Source organism: Leucoraja erinacea, chromosome 24 (genome assembly GCF_028641065.1).
Source record: "Leucoraja erinacea ecotype New England chromosome 24, Leri_hhj_1, whole genome shotgun sequence".
NCBI classification, from domain to species: Eukaryota; Metazoa; Chordata; class Chondrichthyes; order Rajiformes; family Rajidae; genus Leucoraja; species Leucoraja erinaceus.
In genome coordinates, this window is record NC_073400.1 from 29,519,468 (window position 1) to 29,538,122 (window position 18,655).

The 18,655-nt window shown below is 44.7% G+C and overlaps 1 protein-coding gene across 2 annotated transcripts in view; it reads left to right on the forward strand.

Moving 5' to 3' along the window:
- The first annotated feature begins 16,524 nt into the window (after window positions 1-16,524).
- The window catches only part of LOC129708884 (polymeric immunoglobulin receptor-like), a 36,957-nt gene continuing 34,826 nt past the window's right edge, over window positions 16,525-18,655 (forward strand). The window contains exon 1 of one of the 2 annotated variants that reach the window (XM_055654933.1): window positions 16,525-18,105. In XM_055654933.1, coding sequence (XP_055510908.1) covers window positions 18,057-18,105 — 49 coding nt within the window. In that variant the 5' untranslated portion in view covers window positions 16,525-18,056. The remainder of the gene's footprint in view (window positions 18,106-18,655) is intronic. The other variant, XM_055654932.1, reaches the window with a different exon arrangement.

The following is an 18,655-nucleotide window of genomic DNA, read 5'->3' on the forward strand; positions in this document are numbered from 1 at the left end:
TATGAAGACCAAATTGCTGAGGTAACACAGCCTGACCGGCGGCACCTGTGGATAGATCAGGTAGATTTAGGCGGGTTGAGCGGCAGCGTTCAGCGAAACGATCGCAGAGCCTGCGCTTGTTCTCGCTTCTCGGTGACCTACCTGATACCTCGCTAAATACTTTAACTCCCCCTCCCATTCCCACACTGGCATTGCTGTCCTGGCCATCCTCCATTGTCAGATTGAGTCCGAGCGCAAATTGGAGGAAGAGCACCTCATATTTCGCTTGGGCAGCAGTATGAACATTGACTTCACTATCTTCAAGTAACCCCCCCCCCCCCCCCCCCCCCCCCCCCCCACCCCCCCCAAAAAACGTTTTTTTTCTACTAAACAAAGACAAAACTGTGGTAGTTGTTTTTGGAGCCAAAGAGGAACGATTGAAACTCAATACTCAACTTCAATCGGACAAATTCGGAATTCGTGATGTAATCGTGGACTCAGACCTGAATTTCAACAGCCACTTTAGGACAATTACTATGTCAGACAACTATAACCTTAAGAATATATCAAGGTTTAAGGACTTATGTTTCAGCAGGATTTGGAAAAACTTGTCCATGCTTTTATCTTCAGTAGACATGACTACTGTAATACTATCCTCACAAGTCTCACTAAAAAATCGATTAGACAGCTGCAGTTGATTCAGAACGCTGCTGCTCTCTAAGACCAAGAAAGTAGATCGCAACACTCCAATTATGAGCTCTTTATACCGGCTTCCATTCAGTCAAAGAATTGTTTTCAAAATATTACTGTTGGTTTATAAAACTCTGAATGGTCTAGGGCCAAAATACATTTCTGATATTCTGCTTCATTATGAACCATCCAGACCTCTGAGGCCGTCTGGGACTTGTCTGCTTTCTGTCCCCAGAGTTAAACATGGAGAAGCAGCGTTTAGTTTTTATGCACAATGTTTATGTAACAAACTTCCTGAAAAATGCAGGTCCGCTCCAACTCTCAGCCTTTTAAATCGGGGATGAAGACGTTGCTATTTGACGTTGCTTTTAATTATTTTTAATTCTAATTAAATTAAATAATTATTAATTTAAACACTGCACTGCAATTTTTATTCTTGTATTTTATGCCATTCTATTTTAGCTTGTTTTTATTTTCTATTCTCTTTAATTACATTTTAATTGCTTCAGATTACTTTTTAATGCTTTGTGTAATGCACTTTGAAGTGTCTTGTTGCTGAAATGTGCTATATGAATAAACATGCTTGCATGCTTGCTAGGGTAGTGTTAATGTGCGGCGATCGCTGGTCAGTGTAGACTCGATGGGCTGAAGGGCCTGATTTCGCGCTGTATCTCTAAACTAAACTAAACTAAACTAAACTAGTGGAAAGTCTATTCTTGTGCAGAACAAAATGGTTACGTTGCAGCTTGCAAAGGGCGGGGTGTGAAACTGCAAATACATTGTGTTGCTTTCCTCAGTCTGACTTGTGACTGTAACCCCGCCCATGAAAGAACTGTGGAGGATGTTGTTTGGAAATAAGAAATGGCGACCTGCAAAAATGAAGTAAACACCATCAAGTTCGGATAGACTCAAGGATTGCTTTGGGTAAAATGTCCCACTGACATAGATAAATATTCTCCACATATTAAGCGGGGTGGGGGAGGGGGGGGGGGGGGCGAGGAGATGAGACCAGAGGCTGCTTTGAACCCACAAACCCCCAGGTCAGGGATATCAGAGAGGTGCTCAATAGCCAGAGTTACTTGCAGATTCTGTGGTCACACTGATGCTGCCTGGCCCGTTCAAGTGGAGCTTGTTAATGGTCTATTAGGAGGAATGATCTTGAATTGGAGATTTTCCCCACTGCAAGACATCCCAAAGTGCCTCACAGATAGTGAGAGATAATCGGTCAGAGATGCCACAGATGGACCCAAAATACTGGAGAAAATCAGCGGAATAGGCAGCATCACTGGAGGGAAAGAACGGGTGACATTTCGGATCGATGGCACTGTTGGTTTTAGCGATGGCTGCTGACTTGGAATGTACTTTAATCTAACAGCAGGACAAATTTTGTTCAAACAGTCATTTATTTCTTTACACTGAATTGTTCTGCAGTGCTGACACTTTGTTCGCGCTGCTGAAACAAGCGTGTGTAGATTCATATCTCTGAACCGCATCTTGCGAGCAGCTCGCTGTAACACTGTTTGCTGAGCAGTGTTTGCAGAAGTCATGGGTCAATGGCGAATGAAGACATAATGTAATTGTTTTGCTGCATTGTCGGTTCCTCTCTGCAATGTTTTAGTTGGGCAAGTAAACCGGAAATAGATCCCAACAAAAGATCCTTTACTGAGGGTCGCCAACGCTCAGCTAACATCAGTTGCGGACACATCAGTGTGTTACACCCATACCACGTGATACACAACGTTGCCATTGATGTACACAACCCGAATAAACTGCACTGATCCCCTGTAAAATAACACACCCGGAACGATAGCAGACAGCAGATGTTAGGATATATTATAATGCAACTAGTTACCTACAGAATGAAATCGTTGCAATCAGATGTACACAATCAGCCAATAGAATGCACGTGAACATAACTGATAATTTATTAGCTCTGCGTTGCAAAGAAGACAAGTTAACAATTCTATTCACCGTGCATATTCTACCTTGCTTTAACTTCACTAAGTGTATCACTTTGCCCTTGTTTGAGTTACATTACACATGTCAGTTACATTCCACATCCCGCTTTCCCAGCTGATTTCCATCCTGTGATAATTCTAGACAAAATTCTTCACAGACCACTACACCATTAATTGTCATTTACAAAACATGAATATCATGACAATAGTGTTTCAAAGTTGGAAATAAATAGTTGATGTAGAGTGAAGAGCCTCAAACTCCAATTAACCTCAGCTGATTTCGGGTCAAAAGCCCCTACTTCCTAACGCCAGCTTCCTGTTTTGCCTCTTGTCACCGGCAATATGCCAAAACAAAAGTTCCAATGATTATATTTTTGATCTGCCGATCCACTTACAAAATCATCAAGAGGGAATGATCCGGAAGTGTACACATCTTAGAAGTATCTACTCTTCTAAATGTCGTATTTTAACCAACGTATCATTGTTTACACGAAGGGTCCCGACCCGAAACGTCACCTATCAATTTTCTCCAGGGGTACTGCCTGGCCCGCAGAGTTGCTCCTATCACTATTCAGCGTTCACAGATTCTGAGTACAGAGATAACCGCCGCTCCATCCTTATGGATACATCACACTTGACGAAGGCTGAAGTAGGCCAATTTCTAGTCAACGTGTATGGGGCATTGCTTTAAGGTCATGGATGGGGAAGTTTGGGGCATGTTTAGTAACATTGGACAAATTGACCCTTTGATGAGCATATTGGTTTAACGAGCTGGGGAGAAGGGCCTGTTTCACGCGTAGACTCGTGGGATCATCCAGACCCACACCAACTTTGCTATTTTTATAATCCTTGATGAGCCTGTTCAGAACTTACTGACAGTTGCGTAAATAGCACTGCTCGGCGTGAAAGCCGCGTTGACCTGTGTCTCAACGAGCTCAGACAGTTCTCTGTTCATAAGCCCTGTACTCCTAAAGCCAGCTTGCTGTTTGTTGGTGAAGCTATCACAGCGATGCAGTATACACTTCGAATGATTATATCGAGAGTCTGTCGATCCACTTAGAAAATCTGACAGACAATGATCCGGACTTGTCACCTGTGGATAAAACTACAAATGTGAATTCCCATTACTTAAGTAACGTAATCTGCGTACTCAAGGGTCCGTGGGGACATTGAACCTTCTCTTTTAAGTGAGGTACGTGGCTGCCTGGCCACATGTTGTCCTATGATATGCGCGCTTCAAAGATTCAATGTGTACAGAGAGTTGGCGGAGGCTCCTTAGGACATACAGGGACGCTGAAGCAGCAGAGCAATGTGTTGGGGTGTGGATAAGTCCATGTGTTGGAATTGGGATTCTCTCCGATATTTGACCACTTGTGATGTGCATGACTGGTTGAACTGCACCGAGTTGTGGATTTAGGAGATTGATCCACTGCCGTATGACTGTGTTCATCTGACCGGCATATTTGCTACAAGGCATAACTCTAGGCGCCGTTCCCACTGTGCGTGACAAGAAATGGCTCCTGTGAGGGGAAGATCGAACTTCAGATCATACTCCTTGCTATTGGAGGATCGCCCCTGTCATTGAGATCTTGACTTGCTCCGCGACAGACAAGCAGTGAAAGGCCTTGTCACAACAGCGACAGGACATTTGATTCGTCCTCTTCTTCAACCATGTGACGGTTCCGGGATCAGTGGAAAGCAGATGTTGTTTTCATAACTGTGCAATGTAGTAATTGACGGTAACACGTAACCCTTGGGTGTTTAGTAGAGTGATGGACTCATTTGGTGTAGAGCATGTTAGTTCGAATTGTGACCAATCATTCTGACCAGTTCGGAAGTTCACAACTGAATATCAACTTCTGTCCCGGTATTGATCCCAAGCACAAACTAAGTCACCCTGGCTGGAGTTAGATACTCCAAGAACCTGGAGTCGAAAACAGGTCACTCGCACCTGACATCGAGTTGACCCAGGCACTACTCCAACATGTTTCTCCCAACGTCGGTGCACGGTCACCGATGGCTCATTAGTCGTCTCTCGTCCTGCATTTGCAACTCGACAGTCCGGTGCTGTAAAATCCAAAGGTCCCTAAAGCGTCGCAAACAGATCTACGGGTCATTAATGGAAAACCAACGGCCCTAGACTCTGCCGTCATGGCCCAGACGTGACCCCGGCAGGCGAGTTCCCGACATTGGATAGAACATAGTTTACCCCCGGATGTTGCAAATTCAGTTTTAGTTTATTGTCACGTGTGACCGAAGTAGAGTGTTTTAGTTGCGAGCTCCTCCGTCAGCAGAAAAGACAATCCTGAAAGGATGTGTGATTATTCCGATCATCTTACAGTGCATGTATACACATGAAAAGGAAAATAACGTTTAGTGTAAGGTAAAGGCCAGCACATAGTCCGATCAAGGGTAGTCCGAGGGCTCATCAGAGAGAGGGTAGATGGGAGTTCATGCACCGCTCTCTGTTTGTGGTAGGATGATATGAGATGCCATCATAACAGCTGGATGATGAAACTGTCCTGAACTCTGGCGGTGTGCGTGTTTCACGCTAGTAACGCTCTCCAGTAAGGGACCCGCTTTATTGATTAACCCGTCCGTCCTCTGTCCTCAGTCAGGGGGCGTTGTGTAAAGGCACAGTGAATGTCTAAACACGGGTCCGGCCCACTGTCGCGTTGAGAGATGAATGTTGGCAGCGCAGCCGGGTTTCTGGCATCCGCCAATGAAATAGCAATAGTGGGGTCTTTCTGTGGGGTGAGAGGCCGGGCATACGCCTGGGATTGTTGAAAGGCAGCTCCTGGCAACAACTGCCGCGCTCCCTCAGTACCGCACTGCGATCCCAGCCCCTATTTCTGTTCAGGGATCTGGAGGTGGGTATGAACCTGAATTGGGTCACAGTTTAAGGGTAAGGGAGGGAATCCTTTAGGACCGAGATGTGGAAACATTTTCCACAGAGAGAGTGGTGAATCTCTGGAATGCTCTGCCACAGAAGGTAGTTGAGGCCAGTTCATTGGCTATATTTAAGAGGGAGTTAGATGTGGCCCTTGTGGCTAAAGGGATCAAGGGGGTATGGAGAGAAGGCAGGTACATGATACTGAGTTGGATGATCAGCCATGGTCATATTGAATGGCGGTGCAGGCTCGACGAGGGCCGAATGGCCTACTGCTGCAGCTATTTTCTATGTTTCTATAATTTCTAGTGTACTGACCCTGGGGGACAGAGCATTTACACAACAGGTACAATAACAGCACTGCCTGCACTTCAGACCGAGAGACACATTGGCCGTGAAGCAATATGACACTCATGGAAACGATTTAAATAATATTCAAAAATGTATATATTGCCATTAAACAGTTCATTTGCTCAAAGCACACCTGAAAGTTTCTCCCCTCTGCTTCCAGGTGCAGTGTGGGGCCAGGACTTATGTAAGAGGAGTTGTGTGGAAGAAGTAGTGCGATCAACAATCGATATGTCACTATGCAGCAGAGTACCGCTCCACACACAAAAATACTGGTGGAAATGGGTGGATCATTCAATGTACAGTTTTAGTGGTGAACGAATGGGCAGCACGGGCGGAGTGGAAGAGTGGTCAATCACAGATAAACCCACAGACAGGTTTTACGTGCAACGAGGACATTTTACTTGCTGTGGGACTTAGGAGGATCTTCAGTCTGGAGATACGGGACTGTACCGCTGTGGAACTAGATTTATACCCGTGGTGCGGATCCAATATTTAACGTCAGGTCCAAGTATTTGACGGTACGTTTCGCAGCGATATGGAGACTTGATGTCTCCACTGAAATGCCCCATCCATGTTTAATCTTATCCGGGATAGTGTGACTTCAAAGGGGGTGTTCAGCAAAGTTCCCTGCCGGTGGGTCCTGAAACTGTAAAAAATAAATTCACCCTGTGTCAGTGGTTAGCATTCCCACTCAAACTAATGATCCAGGATGACAGGAACAGATTAGTGAGAACACAAGTGTTGCTCGCCGGTCTGAAACCCGGAGAATATTAACAGTTTTCCATCAGTCCACAGAGGGGCACAGCCCACACCCCCGCCCCCCAAACTCAGGGATCAGTCACTTCCTCCTCACCTGAGCCACCACCACCGCACCGCCCGGCAGCCAGGCCACCCTCTCCACACGGACATTTACCATTCTCAGAGAAGCACGAATAACCTCATCTTTCGCTCCCGCACCCGCCGTCGCACACACCACATGAATCACCGACATTTCGCCACCTCCAACGGGAATCCCCCCCAAAACTGGCCATATCTTTAATCTCGCACCGCTGCGGGCTCTGCTTTCCGAAAGACAACCCTGGTCAACGTCTTCGTCCTCCCCCGGAAAGTAACAGACGGTTCCACACTACCAGGAAATTAACTTCGATACTTCTAAAAATGTGCTTTACAAACTGAGGAGGAAGTCAGGATTGTGGACTCATTGGGTCAGTTCAAATTATTCCCTGCATTTGTTCAACCTCAACTCTGTGCGCAAACCCAACGATTCCCGGAGTCTGAGGCTGAACCACTGTCCTCTCACAACTTTCTCACCATCCGCTCTCCGAACCGCGGCCCAGTCCCTGCTGACTTGTCCAGGCGCGAGCCGGGTTCATTGGGGAATAGAAACCTGTCCCAGATGAGCAGCAGGACATTTGGCTCCCCATTCAGTTTAGTTTATATGTCACGCTTTACCGAGGTTACAGTGAAAAAGATTTGTGTGTCCGATCTAGAACCAGCCAGCAGAAAGACCAATCCATGATTAGAATCGATCCTCTTACAGTGCATATTCAATATTCAGGAGGGATAGACAGAAAGGAAAAGGAGGTAGGTGGGGGTAGCGTTACTGATTAGAGAGGGGATTAATGCAATGGAAATGAAGGACATTAGTTTGGAGGATATGGAATCGGTATGGGTAGACCTGCGAAACACTAAGGGGCAGAAAACGCTGGTGGGTGTTGTGTACAGGCCACCTAACAGTAGTAGTGAAGTTGGAGATGGTATCAAACAGGAAATTAGAAATGCGTGCGACAAAGGCAAAACAGTTATAATGGGTGACTTCAATCTACATATAGATTGGGTGAATCAAATTGGCAGGGGTGCTGAGGAAGAGGATTTTCTTGTAATGTATGCTGGATAGTTATCTAAATCAACATGTAGAGGAACCAACGAGAGAGCAGGCTATTTTAGACTGGGTATTGAGTAATGAGGAATGGTTAGTTAGCAATCTTGTTGTACGTGCCCCCTTGGGCAAGAGTGACCATAATATGGTTGAGTTCTTCATTAGGATGGAGAGTGACATTGTTAATTCAGAAACAATGGTTCTGAACTTAAAGAAAGGTAACTTTTAGGGTATGAGAGACGGAATTGGCCAAGATTGACTGGCAATTAATTCTAAAAGGGTTGACGGTGGATATGCAATGGAAGACATTTTAAAGACTGTATGGATGAACTACAAAAATTGTTCATACCAGTTTGGCAAAAGAATAAATCAGGGAAGGTAGTACATCCATGGATAAACAAGGGAAATCCAGGGATAGTATCAAAGCGAAGGATGATGCGTACAAATTAGTCAGAAAAAAGCAGCATACCGGAGGACTGGGAGAAATTCAAAGACCATCAGAGGAGGACAAAGGTCTTAATTAGGAAAGGAAAAATAGATTATGAAAGAAAACTGGCAGGGAACATAAAAACTGACTGCAAACGTTTTATAGATATGTGAAAAGAAAAAGATTAGTTAAAACAAATGTAGGTCCCTTGCAGTCAGAAACAGGTGAGTTGATCATGGGGAACAAGGATATGGCGGACCAATTGAATAACTACTTTGGTTCCGTCTTCACTAAGGAAGACATAAATAATTTGCCGGAAATAGCAGGGGACCGCGGGTCAAAGGAGTTGGAGGAATTGAGTGAAATCCAGGTTAGCCGGGAAGTGGTGTGGGGTAAATTGAATGGATTAAAGGCCGATAAACCCCCCAGGGCCAGATAGGCTGCATCCCCGAGTACTTAAGGAAGTAGCTCCAGAAATATGGTGGATGCATTAGTAATAATCTTTCAAAACGCTTTAGATTCTGGAGTAGTTCTGAGGATTGGCGGGTAGCAAACAAACCCCCACTTTTTAAGAAGGGAGGGAGAGAGAAAATGGGGAATTACAGACCAGTTAGTCTAACATCGGTAGCGGGGAAACTGCTAGAGTCAGTTATTAAAGATGGGATAGCAGCACATTTGGAAAGTGGTGAAATCATTGGACAAAGTCAGCATGGATTTACGAAAGGTAAATCATGTCTGACGAATCTTATAGAATTTTTCGAGGATGTAACTATAGTAGCGTGGATAGGGGAGAACCAGTGGATGTGGTGTATCTGGACTTCCAGAAGGCTTTCGACAAGGTCCCACATAAGAGATTAGTATACAAACTTAAAGCACAAGGCATTGGGGGTTCAGTATTGATGTGGATAGAGAACTGGCCCAGAAGCAAAGAATGGAAAACGGGTCCTTTTTCACAATGGACAGTAGTGGGGTACACCCAAGGCTCAGTACTGGGACCCCAGCTATTTACAATATATATTAATGATCTGGATGAGGGAATTGAAGGCAATATCTCCAAGTTTGCGGATGACACTAAGCTGGGGGGCAGTGTTAGCTGTGAGGAGGATGCTAGGAGACTGCAAGGTGACTTGGATAGGCTGGGTGAGTGGGCAGACTGTTTGGCAGATGCAGTATAATGTTGATAAATGTGAGGTTATCCATTTTGGTGGACAAAAACGGGAAAGCAGGCTGTTATCTAAATGGTGGCCGATTGGGAAAGGGGGAGATGTGGCGAGACCTGTGTTTCATGGTACTCCAGTCATTGAAGGTAGGCATGCAGGTGCAGCAAGCAGTAAAGAAAGCGAATGGTATGTTAGCTTTCATTGCAAAAGGATTTGAGTATAGGAGCAGGGAGGTTCTACTGCAGTTGTACAGGGTCTTGGTGAGACCACACCTGGAGTATTGCGTACAGTTTTGGTCTCCAAATCTGAGGAAGGACATTATTGCCATAGAGGGAGTGCAGAGACGGTTCACCAGACTGATTCCTGGGATGTCAGGACTGTCTTATGAAGAAAGACTGGATAGACTGGGTTATACTCTCTAGAATTTAGGAGATTGAGAGGGGATCTTATAGAAACTTACAAAATTCTTAAGGGGTTGGACAGGCTAGATGCGGAAGATTGTTCCCGATGTTAGGGAAGTCCAGGACAAGGGGTCACAGCTTAAGGATAAGGGGGAAATCCTTTAAAACCGAGATGAGAAGAACTTTTTTCACACAGAGAGTGGTGAATCTCTGGAACTCTCCGCCACAGAGGGTAGTTGAGGCCAGTTCATTGGCTATATTTAAGAGGGAGTTAGATGTGGCCCTTGTGGCTAAGGGGATCAGGGGGTATGGAGAGAAGGCAGGTACGGGATACTGAGTTGGATGATCAGCCATGATCATATTGAATGGCGGTGCAGGCTCGAAGGGCCGAATGGCCTACTCCTGCACCTAATTTCTATGTTTCTATGTTTATATAGATACATGAAAAGGAAATAACGTTCAGTGTAAGGTAAAGTCAGCAAAGTCCGATCAAGGGTAGTCAGAGGGTCATCAAAGATGTAGACGGTAGTTCAGCACTGCACTCTGGATGTGGTAGGATTATTCAGATGCCAGATAACAGCTGGGAAGAAACTTCCAAAATCTGGGGGTGTACGTTTTCACGCAATTAACGCTCTCCAGTAAGGGACCAGCTATATTGTAACCCGTCCGTCCTCTGTCCACAGTCAGGGCGTTGTAAAGGCGGTGAATGTCTAAACACGGGTCCGGCCCAGTGTCATTTGCCCAGAGGAGGGGAATCGAGAACCAGAGGACATTGTTTTAAGATGAGGGGAAAATGATTGAACAAGAACCTGGGGAGTAACGTTTTTACACAAAGGTTGTTAGGTAAATGAAACAAACTGCCGACGGATGTACTTATGGCAGGTTTTCGCAATATTTAAGAAAGGTTTGGACAGCTACATGAATAAGATAGGTTTAGAGGGTTAAGGGCCAAGCAAGTGCAGGTGGAACTAGTGTAGATTGGTCGTGTTGCTCAGTGCGGGCAAGTTAGACCGAAGGGCCTGTTTCTATGCTGTGTGATTCTATGACTCTATGTAGATGGATGGGTCAGATTCCAACCCGGCGGCTCTGGCTAAGATACAGAGATGGTGGATATTGGCGAGTGTTTGATTTTCAGATGTTCACTCAGTGTCTGACTGTTTGCTCCTTTCCCACAGAACCCGTGTCTGTTCCTGTGCTTGGGTTTCTGTCACCAGCCAATGTCTCCTGTCCCGGGAGCTCAGTGACAGTGTCCTGTGAGTCTGTCCGGGGATCGCTTCCCATTAGCTACGGCTGGTATGAAACGACCCCATCTGTGGATTCAAAGATCTCAGACAACAATGCCCTGGATCTACATTGCCAATCATTCAAACGACAGAACCATCAATATTATTGCACAGCCTCAAATAATAATGGATCAAAATCCAGTGAAATGGTCAACGTGTCCATCTCCAGGAGTGACGTGCCCGGCAGTTTCCTAGTAAAAATCAACGGCACTGGTAAGTAGTGGAGGGAATGGGGAGAAGAAGGGGAAGTGGGGGTGGGGTGGTTCATAAAATCACGTGATAAAAGCAGTAATAGACCATTCAATCATGGCTGATCTATCTTCCCCTCTTCACCCCATTCTCCTGCCTTCTCCCCAAACCCCCGACACCCTGAAATCCATGCACATTATTTAATTAACATCAAGATTAAAATGATGGAATTATAGCCCATTTGTCAATACTTGGTTGCTGGGCTCCAGACGTAGATTTCCCAGTGCTGGTGTAGACCAGCTTCCCGGCTAGAACTTCCTCTCATGTTTACACAGCTTTAAATTAGGTTTGCAGTGACATCAGTCCAAGCACATTCATTTTCCCACCACCATCTCCACACGACCGACAATCAAATGTGGGAAGGTAACAGATATTATCCATAAATGTGGCCACAGTTAACTCCTAGACGATGGTATCGCATTTGGGTCACTGTGTTAATGTTGACCATTCAGTACTATAAATACTCATCCCACTTACCAGCACCTCGTCCATTGAGGCAATTCAGGTACCTCTATCTTCTAGGTTTAAAAATATTTCTTGATACCCTAGAAACATCCTGCTCCTCAACTTAACCATATGTTCTCCGCTTTTACACATATCTGTCTTGCAAAATGTTCCCCAAAATACCCTATCTACGCTGCTCACAGTTGTGCACACCTGTAATAGGCCCCCCCTTTTACACCTGCTCTGCATGGAATTTTATAAAACCTCTATCCAACCCCTCCCCATAACTGTAAAATTTCATCCCAAGCAATACTCCTCTCAAATGAAATTGGACCCTTTTGATTAGTTTGTGGATACATCGTGGAAACAGGCTCTTCGGCCCATTGAGTACACAACGTCCAGTATTCACCAGTACACTAGTTCCATGGGGCCAATTTACAGAAGCCAATTAACCACCAAACTTGCACGACTTCAGATTGCGGGGAAATTTGAGAACTTGGAGAATGCCCACGCGGTCACAGGGAGGAGGTACAAATTCCATACAGACGGCATCCGTAGTCAGGATCGAACCCGTGCCTCTGGCGCTGTAACGCAGCAACTCTACCCCAGCGCCACCGTGCCGTCTACACCTGGCGCCAGAGTTGTTACCAGCACTCCAGCTTGTTATGATCACATCTCCCATTTGCTGCAAATCACACTGAAGAAACATTACCCTGTCTGTTAAGCCTATCAACTCCATTCATCGGAAATTCATACCTACTTGTTGAACTGCAAGTGAAAGGCAGTGAAACTGACTTGTATTACCTTGTTCCAACAGGTCATGAATATTCTTGTGCAAATTTGATAACATCCAATTACTCTGCAAGGTAAACCTCTCTGTATCCAATGAAGTTACAATGTATTTATTGCTGGCGTTTTGATAGTGAATTCTTTAATTGGGAGAAAGTTGTGCCTTCCTTTCACTGACATTAAATGTGTGAGAGTATTGATCTGAATGCACAATGGCACGGCCTGTAGAGCCACAGTCTCACAACGCAACGACATATATTCATTAGGTGCTGTCTGTGCGTTATCTGCATGTTTTGCCTTTTAATTGTTTTGGTTTCATTTAAGTGCATTCCCAGTTTCCTCTCCGCTCCCAAAGATGTGCCAGTTGTGAATTGCCCCGTGTGTACAGGGAAAGCGGTTGAATCTGTGAAGAATGGGTATGGCCGGGGAAGGGGGGGGGGGGGGGGGGGGGGGGGGCGGTGGGGGAGGGGGGGGGGAGGGGGGGGGTACTTGGTGAGAAAGTGGGGGAAATAAAAATAGGATTGACACGGGAATCGTGTGAAAGCAGTTGACTGAAGGGCCAAATGACCTTTGTCTAGACTGTTTCTCTTTGGGTCTTTGATCCAATGAACCCAAATATCAGGAAACATAATCAATGAAAGTGAGAACACTTTGTTATTTATCTTATTACAATTGAAATAGATCTGGCTTTCTATCACATTCTTGTGTGATATTTACGTTAGGATATATCGGCCACGCCGATATGAACGAACCTGTAACCGATTTTTCGAGCACGATTTCCCCATCCACACACCTACCGCGTTAATCCAAGTAATATCGAGGGTGTGAGATTAAGCATTATCATTTTAAATTAATTTTATTAATTGGTCTCATCTGTTTCCATATTTATTGCCCCATCCCCCACCATTTGAATTAACATTTTTTTAATTATTCCTGTCTATCCATATGGATTTTATTATAAACTTCCTTGCAGCTGCGTTTTCTTTCTTCCAGGTTATTACACTGTTCTTTGTATCCTTCCACATCCCCAGTTTCCCTCTCCCGTGACACCCAGTCTGAAGAAGGGTCTCGACCCAAATCCTCACACATTCCTCTCCAGAGATGCTGCCTCTCTCGCTGTGTTTTTCCAGCATTTAGTGTCTATTTACTCCGTATTCACTGTATTCACTGCTCCATCTGATGACTTATTTCTCTTTCTCCGAATCCATTTAACAGTGTAATCTCTCATTCCCAGCCTTGCAGTCATGCTCCAGCAATGGTGTAGTAATTGGTGATCACGAGTTGCCCCCCCCCCCCCCCCCCCCCTGTCCAACACCCGTTCTTTCTCCAAAGTGATCTTCATTGACTCTGCTGCTTCGCCCCGCTCCACTTCACCAAGATTATGCAGCAAATAACAGGTAAATGTTTCAAAGATAAACCGTCTCGTTTTCTCCCAGTGATTTTGTATTTCTTGCCCTTTGCCCAGTTACATCTCATGGGAAGTGGGGCGCTGGGTGTTCTTTCTCCTGCTCGTGATCTGGAGTATCTCAACTGCGGTGTTCACAAGAGATTCTAAGGTAGGTTTTATTGTCATCATGTTCATAAATTATAGGTGCAGTATTTAGCCATTCAGTCCATCATAACTAATCCGCCCCCAATCACGGCTGATCTATCCTTCCCTCCCGATCCCATTCACCTGCCTTCTCCTCATAACCATTGAAATCCTTATTTATCAAGAATATGAAAATATCCGCCTTAAATATATCAATCGATTTGGATGGATGCAAAATTGCTGGAGTAGCTATGTAGATGATATCACGAGGTTTTGTCAGGTTGTACGTGTGCAGGGTGGATTTCTGTGCCCGGTGTGGATTCTTTGGGGTCCATCTTCCAGACATCAACGTGTTGGGAGTGGTCGGGTCAAATAAAGCGTGGTTCCCACTGTCAGTCAGTCTGATGACCTCACATTGTCTTTTGCAGAGACGCGATGAGCCAGAATCTCGCCATTCGACCCACAAATTACAATGAAGACACCGAGCTTGCACCATCTTAATTTTTGTCACCTGTTACAAGCTTTCTTTCGTCAGCTTCGAACTATTGTTTTAACCTTTGCGTGGTTTCTGCTGTTCCTGTCTTATACTATATTAAACGCATACAGCTTGGTGGGAAATAAAACGTTTTTCACTGATTAATGAATAATAATGCACCAGAATGCTTCTTAATAAATGGTTGTGGCAAAAAATGGTTTGTCTAATTTGTTTTGTTTAGACCGCAACTTTAGTGATGAAGAACAGACTGCAATTTGACCCCCCCCCCCCCCCCCCCCCCCCCCCCCCCCCCCCCCCCCCCCCCCCCCCCCCCCCCCCCCCCACCCCCCCCCCAAAAAACTTTTTTTTCTACTAAACAAATACAAAACTGTGGTAGTTGTTTTTGGAGCCAAAGAGGAACGATTGAAACTGAATGCTCAACTTCAATTGGACAAAGTCGGAATTCGTGATGTAATCGTGGACTCAGACCTTAATTTCAACAGCCACTTTAGGACAATTACTATGTCAGACTACTATCACCTTAAGAATATATCAAGGTTTAAGGACTTATGTTTCAGCAGGATTTGGAAAAACTTGTCCATGCATTTATCTTCAGTAGTCTTGACTACTGTAATACTATCCTCACAAGTCTCACTAAAAAATCGATTAGACATCTGCAGTTGATTCAGAACGCTGCTGCTCTCTAAGACCAAGAAAGTAGATCTCAACACTCCAATTTTGAGCTCTTTATACCGGCTTCCATACAGTCAAAGAATTGTTTTCAAAATATTACTGTTGGTTTATAAAACACTGAATGGTCTAGGGCCAAAATACATTTCTGATATTCTGCTTCATTATGAACCATCCAGACCTCTGAGGCCGTCTGGGACAGGTCTGCTTTCTGTCCCCAGAGTTAAACATGGAGAAGCAGCGTTTAGTTTTTATGCACAATGTTTATGTAACAAACTTCCTGAAAAATGCAGGTCCGCTCCAACTCTCAGCCTTTTAAATCGGGGATGAAGACTTTGCTATTTGACGTTGCTTTTAATTATTTTTAATTCTAATTAAATTAAATAATTATAAATTTGAACACTGCACTGCAATTTTTATTCTTATATTTTATGCCATTCTATTTTTGCTTGTATTTATTTTCTATGCTCTTTAATTACATTTTAATTGCTTCACGTTACTTTTTAATGATTTGTGTAATGCACTTTGAAGTGACTCGATGGGCTGAAGGGCCTGATTCCGCGCTGTATCTCTACACTAAACTAAACTAAACTAAACTAGTGGAAAGTCTATTCTTGTGCAGAACAAAATGGTTAAGTTACAGCTTGCAAAGGGCGGGGTGTGAAACTGCAAATACATTGTGTTGCTTTCCTCAGTCTGACTTGTGACTGTAACCCCGCCCATGAAAGAACTGTGAAGGATGTTGTTTGGAAATAAGAAATGGTGACCTGCAAAAATGAAGTAACCGCCATAAAGTTAGGAAAGATTCCAGGATTGCTTTGGGTAAAATGTCCCACTGACAAAGATAAATATTCTCCACATATTAAGCGGGGTGGGGGAGGGGAGGGGGGCTGGTGGGGGCGAGGAGATGAGACCAGAGGCTGTTTTGAACCCACAAACCCCCAGGTCAGGGATATCAGAGAGGTGCTCAATATCCAGAGTTACTTGCAGATTCTGTGGTCACACTGATGCTGCCTGGCCCGTTCAAGTGGAGCTTGTTAATGGTCTAATCGGAGGAATGATCTTGAATTAGAGATTTTCCCCACTGCAAGACATCCCAAAGTGCCTCACAGATAGTGAGAGATAATCGGTCAGAGATGCCACAGATGGACCCAAAATACTGGAGAAAATCAGCGGAATAGGCAGCATCACTGGAGGGAAAGAACGGGTGACATTTCGGATCGATGCCACTGTTGTTTTTAGCGATGGGTGCTGACTTGGAATGTACTTTAATCTAACAGCAGGACAAATTTGTTCAAACAGTCATTTAATTCTTTACACTGAATTGTTCTGCAGTGCTGACACTTTGTTCGCGCTGCTGAAACAAGGGTGTGTAGATTCGTATCTCTGAACCGCATCTTGCGAGCAGTTCGCTGTAACACTGTTTGCTGAGCAGTGTTTGCAGAAGTCATGGGTCAAAGGCGAATGAAGACATCATGTAATCGTTTTGCTGCATCGTCGGTTCCTCTCTGCAGTGTTTTAGTTGAGCAAGTAAACAGGAAATAGATCCCAACAAAAGATCCTTTACTGAGGGTCGCCAACGCTCAGCTAACATCAATTGCGGACACATCAGTGTGTTACACCCATACCACGTGATACACAACATTGCCATTGATGTACACAACCCGAATAAACTGCACTGATCCCCTGTAATATAACACACCCAGAACGATAGCAGACAGCAGATGTTAGGATATATTATAATGCAACTAGTTACCTACAGAATGAAATCGTTGCAAGCAGATGTACACAATCAGCCAATAGAATGCACGTGAACATAACTGATAATTTATTAGGTCTGCGTTGCAAAGAAGACAAGTTAACAATTCTATTCACCGTGCATATTCTCCCTTGCTTTAACTTCACTAAGTGTATCACTTTGCCCTTGTTTGAGTTACATTACACATGTCAGTTACATTCCACATCCCGCTTTCCCAGCTGATCTCCATCCTGTGGTAATTCTAAACAAAATTCTTCACAGTCCACTACACCATTAATTGTCATTTACAAAACATGAATATCATGACAATAGTGTTTCAAAGTTGGAATTAAATAGTTGATGTAGAGAGAAGAGGCTCAAACTCCAATTAACCTCAGCTGATTTCGGGTCAAAAGCCCCTACTTCCTAACGCCAGCTTCCTGTCTTGTCACCGGCAATATGCCAAAACAAAAGTTCCAATGATTATATTTTTGATCTGCCGATCCACTTACAAAATCATCAAGAGGGAATGATCCGGAAGTGTACACATCTTAGAAGTATCTACTCTTCTAAATGTCGTATTTTAATCAACGTGTCATTGTTTACATGAAGGGTCCCGACCCGAAACGTCACCTATCAATTTTCTCCAGAGGTGCTGCCTGGCCCGCAGAGTTGCTCCTATCACTATTCAGCGTTCACAGACTCTGAGTACAGAGATAACCGCCGCTCCATTCTTATGGATACATCACACTTGACGAAGTGGGTGAAGCAGCTGTAATACCAACGTGTATTGGGCACTTGGACAGGTCCGTAGATAGGGAAGGTTTGGGGAGATATGGATCGAGCGTGGACAAATTTGACCAACTTAGATGAGCATATTGGTTTAACGCGTTGGGGAGAAGGGCTTGGTTCCTGCTGTATGATTCTGTGATCATCTGACCCAACCATTTGTTAAATATAACCCTGAGCCTTTCACACTGCATCGTGTCGAGCTGCTACTGGCTCGCTGTGGTTCACGATGTGACTTCCTGTGCCCTTCTTCCTCATTGCTATTTGAGAGATGCGGGTGTATCTGAGAGCACAGAGCTGAGCGACAGGCAGACGAGTGCTGGCCTTGTCACTATGGATAAAACAATGTGGATTCCCATTCTTCTCATCTCTTCGCTACCCGGTGAGTGAAAGCCAGATCTTGACATTCCAATGAGCAATGTTAGTTGGGGTCCCGTGCACCCTTTCCACAGCAGAGATGGTTAAGTGTGTGTAGACATGTAATGGGGGAAATGGAAGTCAGTGCATTGTGGTGATGGATCTGAATTCACATTTGAATATCTAGACTTTGTTCGAGTATTGATGAAAGGCATAAAATAGCGAATACATTTGGAGCAGATACTCCAGCATTACCAGGAAGTTAATTCTACACTAACAAAATGTGTTTAAAACTGAGGAGGAAGTCACGAATGTGGACTCATTGTGTCAGTTCAAATATTCCCCTGCATTTGTCCAACTCAACTTTGTCGTAAACCCAACAATTCCCCGGAGTCTTAAACTGATCCACGGTCCTCGCTCTATCCACCCACTCCCAACTCTCTCTCCATCCTCTCTCTCGTCCGCGGCCCAATCGTACTGAAAGGTCCAAGGCGAGCCGGGGTCATTGGGAATAGAACATGGCCCAGATGAGCAGCGGGTTCCAAATTCAGTTTAGTTTATTGTCACGTGTACCG